This window comes from Stegodyphus dumicola, chromosome 7 (assembly GCF_044657685.1).
Source record: "Stegodyphus dumicola isolate Sdum_Otavi_A_Nest chromosome 7, ASM4465768v1".
Classification (NCBI taxonomy): Eukaryota; Metazoa; Arthropoda; class Arachnida; order Araneae; family Eresidae; genus Stegodyphus; species Stegodyphus dumicola.
The window spans coordinates 70398507-70423783 of NC_140774.1; the positions used below are offsets into that span (position 1 = coordinate 70398507).

At 32.1% G+C, this 25277-nt stretch overlaps 1 protein-coding gene across 1 annotated transcript in view; it reads left to right on the forward strand.

The window, feature by feature from the left end:
- CtsK1 (C1 family peptidase 26-29-p) overlaps nucleotides 1-25277 on the forward strand; it is a 126348-nt gene that overhangs the window by 63373 nt on the left and 37698 nt on the right. Inside the window, exons 5-6 of the mRNA XM_085820411.1 lie at nucleotides 4021-4213; nucleotides 6032-6222. Of these exons, the coding sequence (XP_085676537.1) occupies nucleotides 4021-4213; nucleotides 6032-6222 (384 nt within the window). The remainder of the gene's footprint in view (nucleotides 1-4020; nucleotides 4214-6031; nucleotides 6223-25277) is intronic.

Sequence of the window (25277 nt, forward strand, 5' to 3'; positions counted from 1 at the left end):
CCATTTGTTTGCATTCGACAGCACACTGCAAATGGATTGTGTTATTTGGCGATTGAAGAATAATTCCGTTTCTTCTCATATTGAATCTAATTTTTCTTTGTATTCTTCAACTTTTATCCATTCACTTTCAAACTGATCATTTGAAGAAAATTCTGAATTTAATATTTGAGTATCAAATGCATTAAGTTCAACAGACTAAAGTAACAAGTTTTGTTTTCACAGATTTTTCATCAGGAATTTTCCTTTTCTAATTCCTGCAAAATTGCATTAATTGTTTTCGTAAAAGACGCTCTGACAGGTTTTCTTTTCTCAATGAATGATTTTATTTCAATAAAAGTAAATTCTATAAAATCAAATTAAATTAAATTCGATAAAACCAATAAAATTACTTTGACTTCTTTTACCGATCACGTCCATCATCAGCAATTGTTCGAGATTTGCAAGAACTAACCATTCTCCTTTCTCCTAATAAACTTAACATAAAATAGTTTTACACCTAATATTCTAGAGCACCATGTTTATTTTCAAAATCTGTAGAACAGCAAGAAACTAAAATAAAGTTCAGATGGTTGCCACTCTTACATTGACAAACTATGAAAGAAAGATAGCAACTGAGGTGTGGTTCTAACAGTTAGTTTTCTTTCAAAACATACAAAATGAAGCAGTTAAGGACGAGATGCTGTTTTTTTCAGATTCAGAAGCATTTTATGTAATGACAGCAATCTCTGAATTCTTTTGCAAATATGAACTTTCATGGCAAAAGCTGATCGGCATATGCTCAGACAGCATTCTATCAGTACTTGGATATCATTCAGAATTCGTACAGATGGTCAGAGAACAAAATCCCAGTGTTGCTGCTATTCTTTGTGTTACACACTGTCAAACCTTACAGTTAAGATGCTTCCTAAAAAAATCAATGATGTCTTAAAATTATGCATCAAAATTGTCAATCATGTTAAAAGAGTGTGTTAAATACTCAACTTTTTATAGCTCTTTATGAAGATTTGAGAACAGAATATAAAGCACTGTTACTTCATACGGAAGTACACTGGCTGTCAGAAGGAAAGCATTAGCAAGATTATTTTTACGTTGAATTGAAGTGATTCAGTTTTTGGAAACTCAAAATCAAACTGAATTGTATATGGAATTCCAAAAGCCAAGTGTTCAAGTTGTATTAGCTTATCTATCAGATATTGTATTTTTGATTTGTTGAACTTGAAATTATAAAGTAGAGATTCAAACATAATTTATCATTGGAATGCCATCATAGCATATTCTTATAAGTTGCAACTCTGGAAACATAACATTTTAACATTTCACTTCAGTTACTCCTGCTTCCTAAATTATTTGGTATCCTGGAAGAAGCTCACTTTAAGGAGTTTTTAAGGATACTGAAATTAAGAATAAAATATCAAATCATTTGCAGCACCTCACTAATGAATTCAAACATTGCATTTTTAACTTGTGTAATAATAACACTTATAGACTGTAACAGTTCCTCTTCACATTGACATAGATATGCTGCCAGAAACCTTACAAGAGCATGCTTTGGAAATTAAAAATGATTCTGAATCGAAATGTGACTTTGAGAAGATAGATAAGCCATTATTTTAGTTCAAATATCTCAAGGTGTATCCCAGCTTAGCAGGTGCTTGTCGTTTTCAAGCACTTATTTGTGTGAAAGAACATTTTCAGCAGTTCTAGCAATAAAAGAAAAATATAGAAGCAAATTCAATATTGCTTGTGATTTACGTTGCATGCTTTCTTTTACTTAACCAAGAAATAAAAATGTCTTGTGAAAAATATGCAAGCTCATTTGTCATATTTATTTTTTAATTGTTTTTCCTTACCGTATTTGTGTGAAAATAGCTTATTTCTATAATAAAACTGTTATAAATTACGTTTTTTTTGTCTAACTGCCCTTATAGGTAGGTAATGTTATTGGGCAAGGGAAGTGCAGGAATTTTCATTTTTCGCTGTAGGGAAGTGTGACCCAAAAAAATTTGACCCTATAATATAAAAAATGATTAAGACATACATTTGTAATAATAAATAATTTTAATCTAAATTTTTAAAACTTAATTGTATTTTATGTCATTGAAAGCTTTTAACTCTCTGGAAGTGCTGTTTGTCTTTAAAAAAATGGAATACCTTTATACATAGACAGTTAGACAGTTGCAAACAAATCTTCTGTTGATTCTTTGGAGTGCTGGTAGTTGAAATCTAGCACATTGATGGGTCAGTTTTGTTGCTCTAATGGCAACAAACTATCTGAATATTTGTTCATGTTTTGCTCAAGGAAGTGGTATATGCTGAAACTCTTTGATTGTGCACAGATGTCGCTATATTGGTATCCAAAATTCTTATCGCCAATAGTCTTCTGATGTCATTTCCATGCACAGTCTTTCCTGTGTCTCAGATAGTGAATATTTAAACTGTGAAGTAATGGGTCTTGCTAATAAAAGTTTAGCCTGTAATCTCATTAAATGGCAATATATCAATGTGGATAGAAAAATTACTATTTTACATAATCACAGTCAGCAACAAAGTGTAAAATGAATGACTCTGTGAAAAATGTATAACAGCAGTGTTGTGTCATACAGTATCTGTTGTAAGTTATGTGAAAAATGATCATAAGACACTGCCTTCTGAGTATAGTCATTAATATTGGGATATTAAGAAGAAAATTAATTCTGTAATAAATTGAGTTGGGTAGTGTTTAAAAATAACAAGTTTGTCTTTAGAGCTTGCGAAGAAGTTTGTATTTTGCAGCACACTGTAATGTGAAAGCCGAATGTTTCAGAGCTTTCAGTTTCAGCATTAGTTAATGCTATAGATGAGGTCAGATCTGACCGGATTCTTTCTTTCTGGAAGATAATTTTTAAACATTAAAAGTTTCATCTTATCAGTCAGCTGTTTTAATACTGGGGTAAAGTTAAGGCGAAGTCTTTGAAAACTGTATGCATCAAATTTTTCAAAAGTGAAAAGGGAATAACTATCAGTAATTTTGAACAGCATGTAAAGTTGTTAAAAAGCATAAAGCATTTCATGATTTTGAGGCAAAAATTTATGTTTGAGAACTGAATGGAATCAGTATGGCCTATACTTTTACACTGGACTAATGCGTGAATTAATATTGTGAAACGTACCGCGCTGGAAATGAAAAATACTGTCATACTGTCATTAAAAATAGTAGATATTTAAGTATGTTAAATTAAAATCGTAAAAAAAGTTGGACAAAGAGCTGATTTTTAACCCCTCCCTCCCCCCCCCCCCAAAAAAAAATTGCTGAAATTTCTCAGTGGGCTAACCTGCTGGATTGCAAGCCTTGGCCAAATAATTCTCTTTGACATTTGCTGAAACAGAAATGATTAACTTGTGATAAAGATTTCGTCTTTCTGAAAGACAAATATTCATTGGTTTTGAAAGCATCGTCTAGAAAAGAAAATTTAATCATCTCTTATGCCTCTTTTAAGTGCAGTCAAGAACAACACAAATCCAACAAGTGAGTGTGAACTAGGCCTCTTGCAGATGAATTAATAGCAACTCTAATAAAAGCTTTGTTATGACTTAATACTGTAATTATTTCTGAAAGGACATCTGACAAGAATTCCTAAATATTGTGCGTGTTTCTGAAAGGACATCTGACAAAGACACCAAAAGCAAGAATATAGAAAATATTAATGAATAAACCTTGTACAATCTGTTAATTATTGTATATTGTGTAATATAAAGAGTAATGTACATTCTTGGTTTAAAAAAATAATCTGTTGAATGCCCTTCTTAAAAAAGTGACTTCATTGAATCAAACGGAGAGTGTTCCTAAAAATTTTTTGAAAAAAAAAAGCACTGCCTAAACGTATCATTTGATATTTCTTACAAATAAGTTGTAATTTTTTCTTAGAAGCATCAAATGTTTTTCCTTGTTATGTCTTCATAATTTTTGTTTCTGTTCTACTTTTTAAACTTAATTTTTGGGTGGCTCTAAACAAACATTGTTTATGTCTCTTATGGTTTTAGGTTTGCAGTGCACCAATTTTCCTGGTCCTGGTGTAGAAGTTATGGTTGTGAATAATCCCATGCGAGAGTTTGTCAGTAACGAAGACCGACACATCCATGAAACATTTGAAGAATTTAAAAATAAACATGGGAAATCATACTCGGATCCTCAAGAACATGAAAGTCGGAAAAATATTTATCGACAAAATTATAGGTATATAAAGTTATGATGCTAAAGAAGTATCGTAATGAATTCAGCAATGATAAAAAAATAAAAGTAATATTTATTATTGAAAGAATGTCTTGTGAAAATTAATTAAGTAGTATATTGTTTTTATTGTGTTAAATAAAAGGTGATCTTTCTAAATATTGCAATTACTAACTTAATGCTAGACCTAAGTACTACTTTTTATTTTTGTATTTTTAGTAATTTCATGTGAGAACTAATTTATATTAACCATATTTCATTCTTAAGTAAGCAACAGTTATTATACCCTATCACAAATTCTTTACATAATATAAAAAATATTGCAACAATTAAAAATAATAATTATCTTTTGCCTATATATGTGTGCATTTATAATTGCAGTTACTCAAAACACTAAAGATAATTCATGTAGCAGAAAAACTTTAGAGAAATTCAACTGAATTGTCTTTATGGCTCTTTTAATGATCTGTTTTCAATATATTAGTATTAAAAAAATCTGATGTGTACACTACATGACTTCCTTGTATGGAATATTAAATTATATGCATTTTTTTCTTGCATTTAATTTAACTTATTAGATTGAATTAAGCCTACTTCACCGACAGCGCATAAACCACAATAGAATAAATGCATTCTTTAAAATTCACTTTGTTTACCATAGCGACCACTCTGGCGCTAGGTTTACTTAACAGTATAATATTTCGTTCATATTATAATTCAGAATGCACAAAATTTATATCATTTAAAGAATTATCTAATCGTTGTCACATGTTCTATTCAAATACTATAACAAAGCTAGAATGATGTATAAAAGAAATTAAGCAAACGAAAAAGAAACAGTTTTTCACAGACGATTGAGTATTTCTCATTCAATTAATTCAGTTTTCACTTCGCGACAAGGCAAAAATACATAAAAACTCAAAATATCTGTATTAAAAATTACGAAGTAAATCTTAAATACTTATTTCCTTGAAAAAATTCCAGAAAGGATTAAGCATGATTTAATTCACAATAATAAATGAAGGCATTATTTTTGTGTTGCGAAGCTTAGTTTCTCTAGATTAGCAACAAATCTACGATTCTGCTGTTTCAAATGTTAACAAATATGTCTGCCATGTTATTTAAAACTTAACCGCCCTTAAACAGCTTTTAAATTGTTGATAATTGTACAAATATTGCTTCCAGAATTACGAAAGGCATAAAAACTTTAACCGGAAGATAAAAACAACATAATTCAATCATTTTTAAAGCAAAAAATTTACAAACATATAAGAGTAAAGAAACTGAGATCACTGAGCCGGGTAACAGAGTGGATATATTTATAAATATATTTATATACGTTTGGCGCGGCCGATTGAAACCAAAATACGAGGTGCACATCTACATGTTATAGTAGTCTTATATACAAAATTTCAACGTTCTGAGGCTACTCGTTTTTGAGTTATGCGAAATACGTACGTACGCACGAACGTATTACCTTTTTACTTCATACAAGGAAGTAAAAAATAAAATGTAATAATTGATATAAACATACAATTATTATTTGTTTGTTTGTTTGTTTGTTTGTGTGAATTTATGTAAACAGCCAAAAAAATTTGACAAAAGATTTCTCTTATTTGAAGTTTGAAAGCAGAATTAAGTAATACTAAAAACTTGGCGTATTAAAAAAAAGTATTTGCTGTTTTTCAACTGAGCTGATTACAAGTTTATAAAATTATTATAAAAATGGATTCGTAACAAATGTGAATAATGAAATTCTGCAATGCATTGTCAATAGGAATAAAATTTTGTTTAAATGCTGATTCATAACTTATTTCATTTCAGATATGTACAGAGCATGAATCGGGCAGGCTTGTCTTACAGTCTTAAAATAAACCATTTGGCAGATTTTACAGATTTCGAATTGCACAGACTTCGTGGACGTTTGCCATCAAAAGGATATAATGGTGGACTACCTTTCCCAACAGAAGAATTTTCTGATGCAATTCCTGAATTCTTAGACTGGAGATTATATGGTACTGATAATTCTATTTTCAACTTTTACATATCATGTCCTTTTTTCATATATATAATGTTTTTAAGTATTTTTGTGAACTAAAGTATAGTGTTTTCTTGCATTTATTGAAAGCAGTTTTACTTAATACAGTACAAAGTCTTTAATCCGGATATCCATAATCCGGAATGATCTATAATCACGACCTCAAAGCTACAAACTTTCTGCGCATGCATTACGCATAATACCTTTACGCATGCACATTTAATGTATAACGGATGGTATAAGCTAGGCTAAAATTGTCTAATTATCTTAGTTAATGTTGCAGATTGCGTTGTTCCTTAATCTTCTAATTGGATCGGGCTTATTATTATTTTTTGCAGACTGTTAGAGTAATTTTATAAAAAGTAAGCTTGAACTTTCGATTATGTCAAAAAGAGTTTCCGATTCTGGAGCTGCCGAAGGATCTACAAAGTGAAAGCATGTTTCGATACCCATTAAAAAAAAAGTGGAATTGCTGCGAAAAATGGATAATGGCATATCCTTTGTATTCTAACCATTCCGAAATCTGTTTATCAATTTCACGCTGCTCAACGGACAAGCGCCTAGAAATTGGGTTCTCATCTATCCCAGAGTTCCACTCTCTCTTCGCTCGCAGTATGTCATTTCCGGTTGTGGGGAGGGATCTCAAATGATAGAATAGCCAGTGAACGGAAATCCTCATATTGCAATTGTTTTTGCATTGTTTACAAGCTAATTTGATCAAACATCTCTGATCATTTTAAAACAAAACGGTCCTTTTCAGGACCAAATGATCACTTTAATAAAGGGCCCTTTTCAGAGCCAAATGTTCAATCTGATGAAAAAAATCAAACTAATTCGGATATTTCTACAGATATGATTACATCAAACAAGTTTCCATGCGGACGTGGGAAATTCTTTTTTTCCAAATTTAATTTGAAAAGGCATGTAATAAAATGCGATCCAACGGATGAACACATATTGCAGTCTCTAAATTTAAAAGTATGTGAAACATCCAAACTCAAAATATGTGATTCTAGTTGTAATGGTGATCGCATTTCAACTAAGAGACAGTATAAATGTCCTTTGTGTAAAGGGGATTTTGAAAATGAGTTGATAAATGAACACTTTTTACAAGTTCATGATGTAAAACTTGAAACATCAGAATTAAAATTTGAATCCTATGAATGTTTTCTTGAATGGAAAGATGATTTAGAAAATAAAGTCGAAATTTATAATACATGTATCTGAAAACCAAATGCCACTGGTACAGTTACATATTTTACATGTCACCGTTCAGGGCATTTTCATTCACAGAGTTCTGGAAAGCGACACATAAAGCTCCTGGGCAGTAAAAAAATTAATGCTTATTGTCCTGCGAAAATAAAATTGGTCAAATCAAAATGAGAGGAATACTGTGCATATTTCCAGAAAACACATGTAGGCCATGAAAATGATATGGGTCATCTTTTCCTTTCAAGTAAGGATAGAACCTTTATTGCATCAAAAATAGCTGCTAAAGTACCATTTGATGCAATTTTGGATGAAATTCACGATTCCATATCTAATTCTGGCCTCGAATGATTGCATCTAATAACAAAAAAAGATCTGCAAAACATTGAACGAAGTTTTGAGTTAGCTTCCAGTGCAGTAAAGCATAGTAATGGTGTTGGTGTATTTAATTATGGCAAAGCACACGAGGGCTATCTGCCTAAGGGAAGGGATGCCTTTGTGGAGGACTTTCTAAGGGAACTGGCTCGTATACACGTTACACATGAGGAAAACCACGAAAATGCCCATGCAGCCAGCTCATTCGCGGGATTCGAACCTCGGACCGAACTACCAGTGTTCAGCGACTTTACTGCTCAACCGCTGGTCGGCTAAAGCATAGTAATGACTATGTGAGGGTTGACATGTGGGTGAATGAAATGCTTAGTTCACAGATTTCATGCGTGTTCTATTATAAGGCACAAGGTGTAATATCCCCAACACATACATTCCTTAACAATGAAGATTTTATTCTCATCATAATGACAAATATGATGACTATAATCACAAAGTGAAATGCTAAAAAAATTAGTTCAGACTGCATACAGTTAGCTACAAAAGTCTGTGTACAGACTAAATTTTAAATTAAAAAAAACACTTAAAGCATAGAAAAATGTTTTTTAATCATTGCATATTTTTCTTCTATTAGCTAAAATTGTAAGCTTAAATAAAAAGTAAATAATATCAGTGTAATACTTTTTAAATTTTTTCAAAAAAACTCAGAAATTCCATCCAATAAGTCTGCGTACACTTTCAAAAAAAAAAAAAAAAGTAAAATATAAGTTTTTTACATTACTTCAATACTTTGTAGGATATCCTTTATTCTTCAAAACAGCCTGCAGATGTCTGGGCATTGACTGAACTAGTTTTTAAGTGTCATCCGACATAAATTTCGCCCATTCTTTCTGCAATTTACTAATTAGCTCATTTCGCGATGTAATATTGTGTTTTCGAATTCGTTTCTCCAATTTTGCCCACAAATGTTCGATTGGATTGAGGTCTGGTAGCTGTGGAGGAGTACGCAATTGTCTTGGAGTGTGATAGAGGAGATATTCCTTCACAATTTTAGCTCTATGTTTCGGGTCGCAATTTTGTCTTGTTGGAAAATAAAGGTATTAGACAGGTTTAAATTTCGGGCACTGTCTCGTAGATTTTTCTTCAGAATATCCAGATAAACATACTTATCCATGACTTTATCAATAATGTGAAAATTTCCATCTCCTTTCGACGACATACACCCCCATACCATTACACCACCAGCTCCATGTTTGGCAGTTGGATTTAAATTTCTCAGATTCAGTTCTGTTCCTGGTTTTCTCCATACAATAGGGTGGCCATTAACTTTAAATATTGTAATTTTTCTTTCATCTGACCAAATTACATTGTTCTAGAAGTCCTGCGAAGAGTTTAAATATGTTTTGGCAAAAGCAATTTTTTCTATTTGTCTCGGAAATGTATGGCTTAGACCTAAGTTTGCGTCCATGATAATCGGCCTTTCGCAGCACTTTTCGTACAGTTTCAGGAGAAATTTCCTTGTTGCTAGTTAAAAAAATGTCTTTTGCAATGCTTGCAGCAGAAAGTTTAGGATTTTGTTTAATTCGTAAAAGAATTTTCCTTTTTTCCCTCTGTGTTAGCTTCTTCGGTCTCCCACATCTTGGTTTTACAGCAAGACTATCAGTGTCAAGATAGTTTTGAATAACTCTTTGCCCACTAGAAAATGGTTTTCCAATGGTTTTACCAATATAACGAAGAGTTTTATCTTCATCTCTCAATTTGATAATTAGTTGTCTCGTAACTAAAGGAATTTCTTTATTGGTTGTCATTTTCGTCAAAGAAAATAGAAATAACAACTTCCAATCAACGTGAAATTTGCTTCGGAAGTCAATGACCTTGAAAGTGTAACCTTCTTTGCATTCTCAAGTTTGAAATTTAAAAGTTAGATAAGAAATACCCCGCCTCCTTCGCATTGTACGCAAACTTTATTGGCTTTGATTTCTGACCACTTATCTTTTAAAATTTAGTCTGCATAAATTATTAGATATGAAAATATTACAGTTAAATAATTTCAAAGTCCCTTATTGAAACTAAATATTAAAAAAAAAAAAAACTTTAAGAAACTACCCTTTTTGCACCATAAATTTGGATTTGATGTTACTTTTCTTGATGTACGCAGACTTTATTGACTAACTGTATGTATAGATGCACTCATGGCATGAATGCATATGGCTTTGAGCTTATAGTTTTATTAACTGTCAACAATTTAAGAGAAGGATTTCCTTGTGCATTTTTAATTTTGAATCGAAGTGACCAACCAGTTTTGTCTATATTCTTCTCAATAATCAAGCAAAGCATTGGCACGTTACAACCAAAAGTTTTCATGTCAGATATGGCTGATTCTTTTTTTAATGTATAGGTTTCAGAGATGGGCACACGTGAAAAACGCCTCTTTTGTGCATGGCATGTTGACTGTGCATGGCGAAAGAATTTTAAAAAAATCAGTGGTAGAGAAAAACAAGCCCAAGAGTATCAAGTTCTCCGCACTTCTTTACAAGAATGTGTATACAGAGTTTTAATACTGCAGCAGAAGCTGTGTTAGATTACTTGAAAACTGATCCCGATACACTTGATTTTGCTAATTATTTTTTGACACATTGTTTAAAAGATGCAACTACTTGGGCTTATTGTTACAGAGTTCATTGTAGATTAAATACAAATATAAAGTTGAAAGAATGCATCGAACATTAAAGTACATATATTTATTTACATGGAAAAAATGTTGAAAGATTTGATAAGGCTGTGCATGCAATTATGAAATTTATTAGGGATAAAATGTTTGATAGAATCATTGCATCAAATAAAAAAAAATTGACAAGTAAAATTAGAGACTTGAGAAACAGATATAAAACCAGCTTAACATTGTCATTACAAATTATACAAAATGAAAGTGGCTGGATTATTTCATCAGAAAACAATTTAGATTTGTATACCATACAAAAAGTGATCAGTGAGGGTAACTGTGAATTGAAGTGTACTGAATGTAATGTATGCATACACACATATATGTGCACATGTATAGATACTTCACTTAAGTGGAATATGTGTAAGCATATTCAATATTTATGCCAGATGCAGAAAAACAGTCCAGCAGATACAGTTCATGATTCCTGTAATGATCCTTCATTGATAATAGACGACACAAATGATATAGTAATAGTAAATGAATTAATGCAAATTACATCACAAACTTTGACATTAGCAGAAAGAAAAATAGCACTGCTGAATAAATTTACAAGCTTACTAAACTCAATAACACCTAATGAAGTAACTAAAATGGAGAAAATTTATAAATCTGCAATAAATACGAATATATCACACTTTGAACCTCCAACTGTAAACATACCAGCTAATAAAAAAATTGTACAGCAAAGAACCTTTAAACAAACAAAAAGAAGAAAAATAATGAAAAATTTAATTCGGACATCTGTACAAAATTTTCCTCTCACAGTTATGATAAATAACAAGACTATTCAGGGGCAACATTCTTCTTAAAATTTTCATTGTTTAAAAATTACATTATATTGAAAATTCATTTGATGACCTATGTCTTAGTAAAATTAACTTATATTAATTTTACTATTACTTTACATGTACAGGTATTTTTTTCTCTTTATAGAACTCATGTTCAGTAAATTTCCAGCTATATACATTTTAAACAATTTTAGAGATTTTAAATGTTCTCACTCTGTGGGTAACTGTTTACACAATATGAATGAATTAACTACACAAACATCAAGGAAATGAAAAAAAATTCTGTGCCACCATTTGACACTTTTTCTCTCAGTCTGATATAGACATTTTTAAGTGGTCAAATTAATCAACATATCTCATATGATTATTATAGTTTGTGATACCTTAGAAATAACCATAAACCTACCAAAAAAATTTCAGAATATTAAACCGAAAGTACAAAATCATAATGGAACAAATGTTCGGAAAACATTTTCCATAGTCCTGTCCCCTAGTAGCAGTATTTCCTACATGCGTGATGGGACAAATTTGTCCCACCTTTTCATTTCAACCATTTTTAATTAATATATATATATATGAATTCAAATAATACTTTTTATCTGCAAGGAAAAAAATATTCATTCTAATACCAAAAGTTGTCCGAATGATTTAAATTGCGTAAGAAATTAAAACAAAAAATGCTTCAAAATTAGACCTGCAAAGAATTTTTTCTTACATGATTTCTATGAATTACTAGTGCCACCATCTGTTATATATTTAGGAAGCTGAAAGGTATTATTGTATGTATTTTAAACAGAATTTTGCAGCTGTCATCTTGGAGATAAAAACTGATAAAAAATGCCATCCCGCCGCCCATCAAAGGGTTAAAGGCTTTATGGACCTCTTTTTTTTTTACCTTCTTATTTTAAAATTTTGATTTCAGTGCTGTGTCCAAGAAATCAAACAGTAGCACAAAAAAAAAAAAAAAAAAAGGAGTATGTGTGTATTGTAGAAAAAAAGAAATAGGTGGCACTGGATGCATTATTAAAATAGACACAAAAGTACTCAAATAAACATCTCTCTCCAAAGTTGGCAACAAATTTATAATTTTTGGTGGTGGTGGAGTGTGATAATTAGAAATTACCTAAAAAATAAATGGATGAAATGCTCCTTTTCAGGAAGGTTATTGTTGACGAACTTAGCAGCATGAATGCCAGAGTGATGACTAGGTTCTGTCAAAATTTCTTCTCTCAGTTTCATTTGTTTCTTTGCTTTGCCTTATGTGCTATACTGCCAAGCTTAAGAAAGAGCTTTCAATGATAGGGAAAATGAACAATTTTTCAAAAGAATTTGGAATGGACACTTTTATTGATACATAAGCACCAGAAAAACCACTTAGTGCTCAAAAATTTTATTTTGTAGCATAGCACAAACATACAATTAAGAGGAAGTGTAATGCCAATGAAACAACAAAACATTTACTAGTGTTTACAGCTGCATGTCATGTCATAAGTAGTTCATGAATGATTTGAATTGAATGACATTTTGGAAAGTTAAAAGTCCATCTGCAAAAAGATATTTTGAAAGTGATAAATTCCCTATAAATCTATTTTAAGAAGAACATATTAACATACTGCTTACATTGGTGCAGTTTAGGATATCCAAAGTGTGATTTTGGACAGCAATTCATTTTCATGAATGAATGCTGTGGTAAAATTCATATGTAACATTGCAACTAAAACCTTACACCCTAAAATAACAGATATATTCCTTCTGATAGCAGATGTAGAAAGAAACCAACAGTTTCGGTATATCTCAAGTTTCATCAATAGAATTTATTTTGTCTTAATAGAAGTAAACATGACTATGCCATTCTTTTCCTGAATGATGAGATGTATAAAAAAGGTGAGGCATTTACAGGGTCGTTTCTCAAAATACTGTATCTAAAATGCACACCCTGTACACCTTGCCGAAAAGTTTCATGAATTGTTCACAGACAATTGCAAACTTATTTCTAATGTAAAAAGGATGTTTTTAGAATTACCTGCTAGAGCAAAAGTCTTTAGAGAGATTGCAGTTGATATATTGTTGCCTTTAAATCCAGTTTTGAAAAAGTGAGGAATATGGTAGCGTGAGCTTGCTATTTTGGCGAGTAGTAGCGTTTTTAAGAGGTGGAGGTAGGGTGATTGCACAGAATGCCAAATACTGAAGTTTTTTTATAGATTTCTTTGTGAAATGTTGTATCTTTATTCACTTATTTCTGGTTTCAGTGAAGGATGATTAACAGATTTTTACTTTCTGTATGCTTTCGTGGGCAGAAAAAACAGTAAGGTTGGCCCTAATGACTAGTATTTTGTCAAAACCTCAGATGCTGTCAATATTTTTTATGTTCTTCGCTTAAAATGCTTAGGTGTTATTTAAAAAGGCATCTCTAAATAAGAGTCTCACATTTATAGCTTCATATTTCTCTCAAATACAAGCTTCCCTGGAGAAACAGAATCTAAATTTAGTAGCCTCTTTGTATGAATTTGATGTGATGAAAAATGTGTCTCAATATTTACGTTGAAAAAGGTGTAGGTTCAAGCATTGTGAAAACATGTTTGATATCGTTACGAATCCTGTGAATCTCTATGTTTTAAATATGCACCTGTCCCATCAGCAGATGATTGTTTTCCTGCCTCAGGGGCATTTTAACAGATACAACTTGTCAATGGAGAATCTGAAAAAAATGCCTGTGATATTGACACAAGTGAACAATGTGTTACATGGTGATATTCCTTTCTTATGTATCAAGGTAGGAAATCTTTTTTTTTTTTTTTTTTTTTTTTTTTAGGTAATTCTTGACCATGGTATTTATTATTCATTAGCATATTTTCTCTGGAATTCATGAAAAATACTAATATTTTAATGATATGTAGGAATATGTTTTTATGTACTTTGTTTATCGATATTGAGAAAACTTTATCTTTATCAGTGCTAGTTATAGTACATGAAGTGCGTTAATGAATTCACAACTTAACACAGTTAACATATTCATTTTTCCCAAACTATATTTTAAAGACATTTTTCTTTTTCTATTTACCTACCGCTTTCAACATTTTAGTTTGACACAACTGCCTGTCCTTATTCATAACATACTTAACAATACCACAAATTTTAAATAGCATTTAAATTCCTTAGAACATCATTATAAATAAAACAGAAAAATTATACATTTTGTTATTTTTATGCAGTTTGAAGTCATTTGAATTTAGATTACACCACCCCAGTTTGTTAATTTTGGTGACTTTGGGAGTGCATAAAACTTTTCAGTCATCTCACAGAGCCAATAAAATGATAATAATCTTTATTTAACTGAAATCATTTATTGGATGTAACACCTAACATCTTCCGAAAGGTAAATATTAAAAAAAAAAAATATCATTCGAAATATATTATTTCATTATAATGTTACTCATAAAAACTTATCTGCTTAATATTATAGGTAACATTATAACAACAGAAGTAAAAAACACTACTTCATTAACCATTTAAAAATGTATATTTTGAGGGCACACGATATTTAAGAGCTGCATGGAATAATACGGCTCTGAGAAAGACGACAACCACGTTAGCTTCAACCCCCCCCTCCCAACTTATTTACATCCTCAAACGGAAGTGACGTCTGGCGAGCAACCGAGAGTGGGGAGCTCTGGGATAGATGAGAACCCAATGTCTAGGCACTTGTGCTGAACAGGGGGGGGGGCGTTGTGGCGCGCAATGAACTGGAAGTTGATCTGTCAGCATTACCCTTATCTTCAGGGCAGATGTTTTTATTTTATCCGGCTTATAATTCCTTACTAAATCTAGTATTTCATTTTGATGTACTCCGTCTTTGATATGATTTAAATCAAAGTCCTCGTCATTATAAATATCACGAATGTTGGCAGTGACGATAAAGGAAAAGCATATTTTGCTTCCTTTAAATAAAGTTAAGACTAATCTAAATAAAATTCATGCTTTATTCTGTAAATTAAAATAAAATAAGCTAACACAGTAGCCTTTACATTAAAAATCATTTGAGTGAAAGAATACTAGCATTCTGCTAACTCATAATCACACCTTCGCTGATACTGGCATACATATATATAATACTCAACCAACCCACCGATCTTGGCATCAGCGCCAACCACGTTAGCTTACCGCCGATTGACTTCCGATTAAAATTTGCATAATTAAAAACTAAAGCCAACAAATGGCCCTCTTTTCCTCATGCAAAGACAAAAACAAAACTTGCACAGAATTACAGAAGTTGATAGTTTAATTCTATTATACGAAAACACTTATTGTCTTTAAACACTGAAAACATCTAAACAAAACTTCCTTAAATTAACAGCAGTCGCCACTTTTGTAAATAAGTCCGCAGTATTTAATTTACTGGAGATAAATTCAAGGTCAAACACCCTATTATTTACTAGTCTTCTAATAAAGTGATATTTTATGTCTATGTGCTTAGTTCGGTGATTTTCTATTGGCGATTTAGAAAAATCAATGGCAGACTTGTTATCACAAAATAGTTTACATTCTCTTAAATTAAACTTTAAAATTTCATCTTGTAAGACATTTTTTGTTGACATTATTTCCTTCGCTGCCTCCGATAAGGCGATATACTCAGCTTCCATGGTTGATAAACTTACACATTTTTGTTTAACAGTTTTCCAGATTACCGGTACTTCATCTAAATATAATATAAATCCTCCCATGGACATGCGGCCATCCCTATTACTTGCATAATCAGTATCTGTATAGCAATGTAAATTTAGATGTTTAATCTTCCATAAGTTTAACTTATATAATTAAATACTATTGAGATAACTAAGAAATTTCAACAATGCTTTCCAATGCCTAATTCCAAGATTCTCCTGAAATTGTGATAAGATATTCACTGTATATGTAATATCGGGCCTTGTCCTCTTAGCTGCAGAAACTAAACATCCGAACAGATTTCTAAAGGGTAATGTATGCATTTCCGCAATTTCTGCACTTGTAGATGGACAATCTAATTTTGTAAGAATAGTGTCTTTAGCTACAGGAAGTAAAGTTATTGGTATCTGAAAATTTTTAAATTTTTCAAAAATTTCTTCGATATATTTTTGCTGATGTATAAAAACCCCATTCTCATTCTCTAAGAATTCAATTCCAAGTAATGTTTTAGTTTTGCTTAATACTTTAAGATCAAAAAACTTACTCAGCTGTGAAATTACTTTATCTATACTATATTGATCTTTACTAAAAACCACAATATCATCTACATATAACAAGAAAATTTTATTTGAATTCTTATAAACACAATTGCACCATTGTATTTTCTTAAAATGTAGATTTTCTAAAATACTTTCAAATTCACAAAACCATTCACAGCCGCTTTGATGTAGACCGTAAATGGCCTTGTGTAATAAGCACACTTTATTTTTCTCTTCAATAATTCCCTCTGGTTGGGTCATATATATTTTCTCATTTAGGTTTGCATATAAATATGAGTTCTATATATCTAACTGACAATTAGTCCATCAATATAAACATACCAGAATAGTAAAAATATACTTATGATTGAGAAATTTACTACAGGACTGTAAACATCATCAAAATCTTCACCTCTTTTCTGCCTGAATCCCTGTGCTACTAAACGTGCTTTGTATCTAACCACTTCATTCTTTTCATTTCTTTTTAGCATATAGACCTATTTGTTTCCTAGCATAGTTTTATTTTCTGGTTTTTCGACTAATTCTCAAATCTTTCTTTTCTTCATTGTGTCAATTTCTTCTTTCATTGCCTTATCCCATTCTTTGGCATTTACTAATTTTCGCGCTTCTTTAAAATTTTGTGGAATAACAATTTCTGTGGAATTTGTCTCTTCAGACACGGAGCTAGTCTCCTGTTCTACAAAATTAACTTTCCCTGAGTATTCGTTTTTTTTCCACTAAAATCAAACTTATCTTATTCAAATTTAATATTTCTTGCCTCACAATACTTTTCAATATCATTATGGCATCTGAAACGGGTGTCTGTTCCCTCTACATAGTAATATATGTCTGTACGTGTTCCATCTGGCCTGTTAACTGCTTTTCTTTGCCAGTTAAGTCTGATACTTCTTTCGGGGTAGATTTGTCATCTGACAACTTTATTTCTTCTCTACAAGTTTCCTTTTCTTCATCTGATTCTGCTAACAGCGATCGTTGCATCCAGCATTAGCGATCACTTTTGGAAACAAGTGATTTTTCGTATTCATTTGAAACACTTTGCTACCATTCGAACTTGTAGGGGTTGCCAGAGGTTACTTGATGCACGATGCTGTTTATCTATAATCCAAAGTTGCGTTGGTTTCGAAATGACCAATTATAGAGCTACTAGATGTGCAGGCTGACTCCTCATAACCGTTCTCTAGGGTTGCAGTTCAGGTTTGTTCCCTCTTTGGCTTTTCAGCACTATTGTATCAAAGTTTTATCCATGAAAAGTTTTTAAAGGGTAACATTTTATTTTAATTCCTTTATGAAAACAGCTAACCTAAAAGACACATTCCAGTCACATAAATCACCTGCATGTGAAAAAATATAGGTCAAGTAAGTTTTACATGCATACTGAAAAAAAGGATTCAAAAGACCTTTTAAAGCAAAAGAAAAGTTATTAACAACTCAAAAAATACAATGTAATATATACTAAAAGGAAAATTATATAATACATAATCATGTAAATTATATTTAATAAATACATAAAACTCTATAATGAATAATGTTCATAACTATATAATAAACGCCAACACATATCACATCATGGTACATAACACTGCTATGAAAGGAAGAATTTTTAATTAGAAACATACCTTTTGTATTTATTTGATAACATAGAAGAGTAAAACATAAAGATGTCAAGAAATTATAAAAACAAGTTATGCAACAAGGAACAGTAAGAAGCCTTTTATGTTATTGCAATATCATAAGACACTGATTAGGAAGAAAATATCATTTTTTTATTCTTATACGTAAGTAATAATTTTTTCATTAAAAACTTTAGCAGTGAAAGCCAAAACAGATTTATTATTGGCGCCTCTGATGCAAGGTCACACAAAAATAAACTTGATTTAGAAAATTTCTGAAAACATTAAAATCAAAAGTAGTAAATTACAGTAACATATATTATTAAATTATTTTAATTACACATGAAAAAATTGTCTCAATCATACCTGCCAACTTTTACAAATTTTTCGTAATTTTTATGAAAATGCGTTTGTCTTTACGATTTTACGATTTTTTTCCTGTTTCAAGTGTTTTTTAGTGATTTTTGCCGAAATTTTAGAATTTTTCGCCAATTGCATCCTGTTTTACCGCCAACTACTTCGAATCCAGTAACCTGCGGTTTCTCCCAACTCGCCACTTAACCAGCCAATTCAATGGGCTGAACTTGTTTCTCCCACTCTTTTCTTTGTGGACGCCAGATTATTTTTTTCGCGTTCACCTCAGCAGCAAGGGAATTACCGTAATTTCCGGAAGAAACGCCGCGGCGTTTACATGTTTAAAACTTAAATTTTCAGCGGGTGCAAAGTTTAGGTGCACTAAAAATAAAATATTTCCTATGATGGTCATTGTACATTGTTTGGATGGCCTTGTCATTGTGCATAGACTGGTGCTGTTCCCACACAAAAGACCACTCAATTGCTTTTTGCGAACGTTATTTTGTTTACATTCTTTCCCTTGAACGGACCTACCTGCCTTATTCACCCTAAACGAGATCTCAGAACAATAACATTCTTCCCCCTTTCAAATCAACATTCTCATCAGTTTGAATAGTCTCTCTCCTCTGCCATTTCATGAATCTTCCAGGACCCATCCTCTCCCCACCCCTGCCTTTTCTGCAATTTTTTTCAAAGGCGGACACGACTCCACCTGCCTCGCAATAACGAACTCTGACGTATTTTCCCTTCAGCATGAATGGAAGAATTTTCTTGGCATTCTGCCAAATACAGATTCCCATCAGTTTGGGTACAAGTACTTGTTGGATAGTTTTTAATTAGGGAGCAGAAAATTTTTGAAAATGTCTCTAAACGGCACAGAAGCTATACATTTCTTACCTTTAATTTATTTTTGAGTTATGGTTTCATTATATGCATTTTTCGTAACTGGTATGTCATATATCAGGACTTAGGTTGAGTTTTTGCATCTATACGGCCCACGACGATGTCACGCGCAATTTAATCTATTGCGGCGTTTCTGTGTAATTTTAAATTTTTTCCCCTCCATTTTTCTCGAGTGCGGCGTTTACGCTGATGCGGCCTTTCTTCCGGAAATTACGGTACTCAGCTCGGACTCAGCGAGCGTGGATTGTCGCATTCTGTTTTTTTTTTTTTTTTTTTTTTTTTTTTTTTTTTTTTCCCGTTTGCACGTGCTACAAATTTTCTTAATATGTCGTTGTTACGAAATGAGTTAAAAAAAAAACGTATTCTCAATATTTTCGGCCTGCCTACAAAGCTGAATTTCCAACAATTAAAGAATTCTTCAAAGGAAATAACTATGCAGTTTGCAACGTGTGCGTGTGTGACTTCATAATAAGTCACGGTGGAAGAAGTGACATTGTGAAGCATGTTAAGTCTAAAAAGCATGAAGTTAATGCTTCGGCTTTGACAATGTCAAAGAAAGTGGATGATTTTTTTTTTCAAATTCGGCCACGAATTCGGATGCTGATGTCATTTTGGCAGAGTGTTTGTTTACTGCATTCCTCATCGAACACAATGTGCTGCTAAGCGCTGCCGATCACGCCGGTCAACTTTTCAGACGGATGTTTCCCGACTCCAAGATTGCTCAGAAATATGCCTGTGCTCGCACGAAAACATCTTCTATTGTGAACGAAATTGCTTGTGATGCACAAAGTAAAACGATAGCTGCACTCCAGAATTCAGCATGTTCGGTGTCAATTGATGGTAGCAACGACAGCGATTGGAATCTTTACCCCATCGTTGTCACATATTTCTGTGATGTTTCTAATGAAATGAAAACTCATCTTTTGTGTCTTCCATTGTTAAATGGAGATGCTACGGGGAAAAATATTGCCTCCTTGGTAATCAATGAGTTGAAACAACTTAACATCCCAGTATCAAACTGCATTTCATTTGGTGCAGATAATGCTCATGTCATGGTGGGTGATAAAAAGGGTGTAGCCTCTTTCCTCAAAAAAGAACAAAATGAGTTAATTGTTATTGGATGCCCATGCCACTTAATTAATTTGGCAGCAGAAAAAGCTGCAGCTGCATTACTATTAAATATTGACCAGTTTCTGATTGATGTGTTTTTCTATCTGGAAAAAAGGGTAAAAAGGAAAGAAAACCTAAAGAATTTCCAAGAATTGTGCTCTGGTGAAACGAGAAAAATTCTGAAACATGTATGCACAAGATGGTTATCCTTAGGCAGAGCGCTAGGAAGGTTTATTGAACAGTGGGATGTATTGCTAAAATATTTCCACGAAGAGACCAAAACGAAACCACAGATCCCATCAAATTTGTCGGCATATAAGATTCCGAAAAACAACTTTGCTTCTAATAAAAATGCTTTAAAAGGGAGAAGCCAGCACACAGAATCAAACCCTTTTAAAAAGAAAATGCTTAGAAGACTCCTCAAAGGTCAACTTTGTTAAAGAAGTTGAAGGGAAGAAGAAACAGTCTTCTATTAGCCGGGAGGAAAGGATTTTCTATCTTCTTTCTTCGGATTTGAACAAAGCATATTGTAGTTTTGTGTTAAGTACCATTAAGATTTTTGAAAGTGTAAATACCCTTCTACAATCAGCTTCGCCAAAATCTTCCCTGCTTATCCAAATTCTTAATGATCTTTTGAAAGAACTTTATACTAAGTTTGTAAAACCGTCCGTTGTGAAAAACAGTGTGTTGATTCGTGTTACCTATAATAGTTTGGCAAATCAAAAGGATGACAATGATCTTATAATTGGAAATGAAACCAGGGAACTTGTAAATTCTTTGAAAGATCACGAGAAAAAAGAATTTTTTCAATGTGTTAGAAAGTACTTTTCCTCGGCCTGTGATTACATTGTAAGGAAGTTTCCTTTGCAAAATGAAGTTCTTTTAAATGCTGAAGTGGCAAATTTGAAACAAATTGAAAATTCATCTTTTGAAAAGATTCGTTCTTTTTTTTTTTTTTTTTTTTATTGATAAATTTCCATTTTTGTTAACAATTAAAGAAAATGAATGCCATAATGATGCTTTAGATGAACTACAGAACCAATTTTCTGCTGCACAGTTTGAAGACTTCTGGAGTTCTCTTCTGGAGAGACTGGAAGTTCTGGAGAAGATAGACTTGATGTCCTCGTCCTTAAAAAGAATAAAAAGAGCTGATGGAACACCAAAATATGATAGACTAGCAAGAGTTTTATGTGCTGTTCTCGTAATTCCACACAGTAATGCTGAGTGTGAGAGAGTCTTCAGTGTTGTGAAGAAAAACAAAAGTATGTTTTGTTCTTCAATTTCACCAAAAACTCTAGAAAACATTTTAATTGCTAAATGTTATGAGGAAACTAATTGTTATGACAGGAAATTTTCCAAAGAATTTTCGGCTAAAGCCAAAAAATGCACTCTAAATTCATTGCAATAATTTTTTTGTGTAACATAAGTTCTTGTTTTATGTTTCCTAATAAATTTTTTAGTTACTACTTAATTGAGATTTACTAATGTAAGTACAATTTTCTTTTTTCTATTTGTATAAATTGTTATTTTTTTAATATCAAAGCATGATATTAATTCTTCCTGTTCTTCTGAATTTTGGAGAAATCTTCTGAATTTTTATCTTTAGAAGTTGGCAGGTATGCTGAATTAAATTAAGAATAAGTGACTAAGCTTGTACAGCATTTTAAAACATATTTTATGTTGATACATTGGAAATAAATTGACAGAAATTGCAGTTAAATGAAAGAGCTGGAAATATAGTCTACGTGATATATGGTCAAAATCATTCGTTAAATACCTAAATTGATGCTTACCTTCTTCAAAATGAATATAAATACAGTATATTTATGTTACTTTAAGAGAAACATTATATAATACATAATTTCAATCATATTATCCGATGTTTATATATATATATATATATATTATTTTTTTTTTACATTGGGGGCCAACTAACAGATTTGACAACAATATGATAGGGTCAAAAAATGACATACGATTTTAAACCATGAATCCCGCATTAAAATTTAAATAAAAAGTACACTTTATAGTTATAATCACGCACAAAATTAAAATCAAACGTAAAATATAATTATTTAGACTTTATCCGTTCATGATAATAATAAAAAAAAAAAAAAATCACATCAGCATCTACTTATCGCCGTCGATATCTGTGTATTGACTAAACAGACACATTCTGATATTCATTTTGTACATATAAATCAATTTGTCATTAATTAGCAATACTTAAATGATAATACACATTTCGCTGAAACATGAACACTTATTTTTTTAACAATTGTGAAAACATACAAAGCTGAACTTACTTCAAAAGCACACATTTGTTACATAATTTTCTACTAACATTAATTCTTTATCTTTAAACTGTTCATTTTTATCGTCTATTTTAAACTTCTGATTTTTACTTACATTTTCTTTACATTGAGTGTTAAGTGTCCAAATTTATGGCATCTGAAACAAGGTCCTATTCTCATATTCCTCATTTTTTTTCTTAGATTTAGTTTTATTTTCAACTCTTATCTTTCCCTGCATTTGAACTAATAGTATTAAACACGCTTACCTTGCTGTCTTCTAAATCGGCATTTACCTGGCAAAGTCGGCTTTCTTCCCTTGCCAGTTCTTCAGCAATTCTTTCCAACGTAAAATCTTCATCATTCCACCTATAGATCAACTGTACTATGCCGGAGTATTCCTGGGGTAATCTCCTTATTGCCTGAAATCCTTTAAAAAGACCTACCAAGTTGTGTCCAGCTTCAGCCAACTTCTTTGCAGTCATTCTTATCCTCGCGATGAATAGTTCTATTTCTTCATTTGGGATATATCTAATACTAAAAAATTCATCCAGTAACTGAATTATCCTTGCTCTTGTTTTGAGTTCGAATTGCTTCTGTAGAACTTCCCATGCTTCTTTACCACTTGAGCATTCTTGTATCAGTGGCCTAAACTTGATTATATAATGTAATAGATTGTATAATATAATGTAGTGAAGGCTCTATTCTCTCTCAGTGTGAATTCCTGCTTTTCAGGCCGTGTTGCACTTTTATCTAATTCTTCTTCTTTGTCCTCTATGAAGCTCCAACAGTTTCTACCCAGTAACAACATTTTCATATCGACTTTCCATCGATCCCAGTTGTCATGGTTTAACAGCTCAAAACCTTCAGGTAGTAATGACATCTTCAATTAAGTGTGAGCACAACAACTTGAACAAACTTCCACGTCAGCTTCTTTTCGTGGATAACAGCCCTCTTCACCTACATTCCTTCAATGCTGAATTGAACTGGGTAACAGGTTAGCTGTTGGCCCTGGGCCCATAACCCTGTTGGCAGTGGCGATAAAGGCAAAGCATATTTTCCTTCCCTTAAATAAAGCTAAGACTAATCTAAATAAAATACATGCTTTATTCTATAAATTGAAATAAGCTAACACTGTAGCCTTTACATTTAAATTCATTTGAGTGAAATAATACTAGCATTATGCTAAATCATAATAACACCTTCACTGATACCGGCGTACATATATATAATACTCGGCCAACCCGCCAATCTTGACGTCACCGGCCAATCAGCAGCAACTACGTTAGCTTACTGCCGATCGACCTCCTATCAAAATTTGCATAAGGAAAAACTAAAGCCAACAACGAATGCACATCAAATAGTTTTCTGGATGCAATTTTCTAATTTTGACTATGCGTAATGTATGCTTTACGCATGCGCACATTGAAAGAAATGTTTAATAAAGTAAACAAATAAATATGAATTTTTTTTTTTTTTTTTTTTTTTTTTTTTTTTTTTTTTTTTGTAAATTTTGATACCCTTTAGATCGTAATTGCTCTTTATTTTATAAGTTACGGTTTCATATTTTTAATTTTATAATTTCTGCATGCCATCTTACCAGATTTAAATTGATGATCTGTAATCCAGAATCGCCGAAGTCCTGACGAGTCCGGATTAAAGACTTTGTAATCAAAGTCACCCCATTATTTTGCATCACGTCGAATACACATCTCTCTGCTGAGAGAACTAAGTTTTGTAATAACTTTGGTTCCACATTGTACCATGCACGCTGGCATCTTTTAAGGCATTCATAGAAGAAAACTGTCGTCCGAACTTGTAAACTCTCCAAGAGGTAACACCCCATACATTCTCGATTGGGTTTAAATTGGGGCTTTTTGATGGCCACCCAAGAACAGTGACATTTTCCATGTCTGAGTAATTTTTTGTAGCACTAGAGTTATAATTGGGAACATTGTCATGCTGGTTACACCCAATTCTGTCTTCCAGTGTTTTCTGCAAATGGCGTAAAAGGCTTTGTACTGTACATCAAAAGTAAGAGAGTCTCTTAGTGTTTCTGTATATTTAGACGAATCTTGCCAACCATCTAGAAAAGTAAAACCCAATTGCCCATTGAAATTGGAAGCTGCCCATACCATAACTGACCTACCTTCACTGCTCCTACTGAAATAGCTCCAAAGCTCTTTTTGTAAGTCATGCCAGTAATATGAATACACATCAGGATCATATAGGTTCCCTCTCCCCCCCCTTTTTTTTTTCGTCATTGAAAATTACAGAGATCCATTCTTTACTATATGCCATGAGGTTACAGAGCCACTGTAATTTCATTTGTTTGTGAAGCATTTGTTGAGAGCAGTAATGATCAAGCCATTTTTACATGAATCATATAACCAGATTCCTACATCTATAAACAGCGTTCTTGGGTATTTGTAATCCACAGGCCCTTGTTATTTGGCGAACTGACTTTTTCTTTGTCGAAGCCATTCTTTG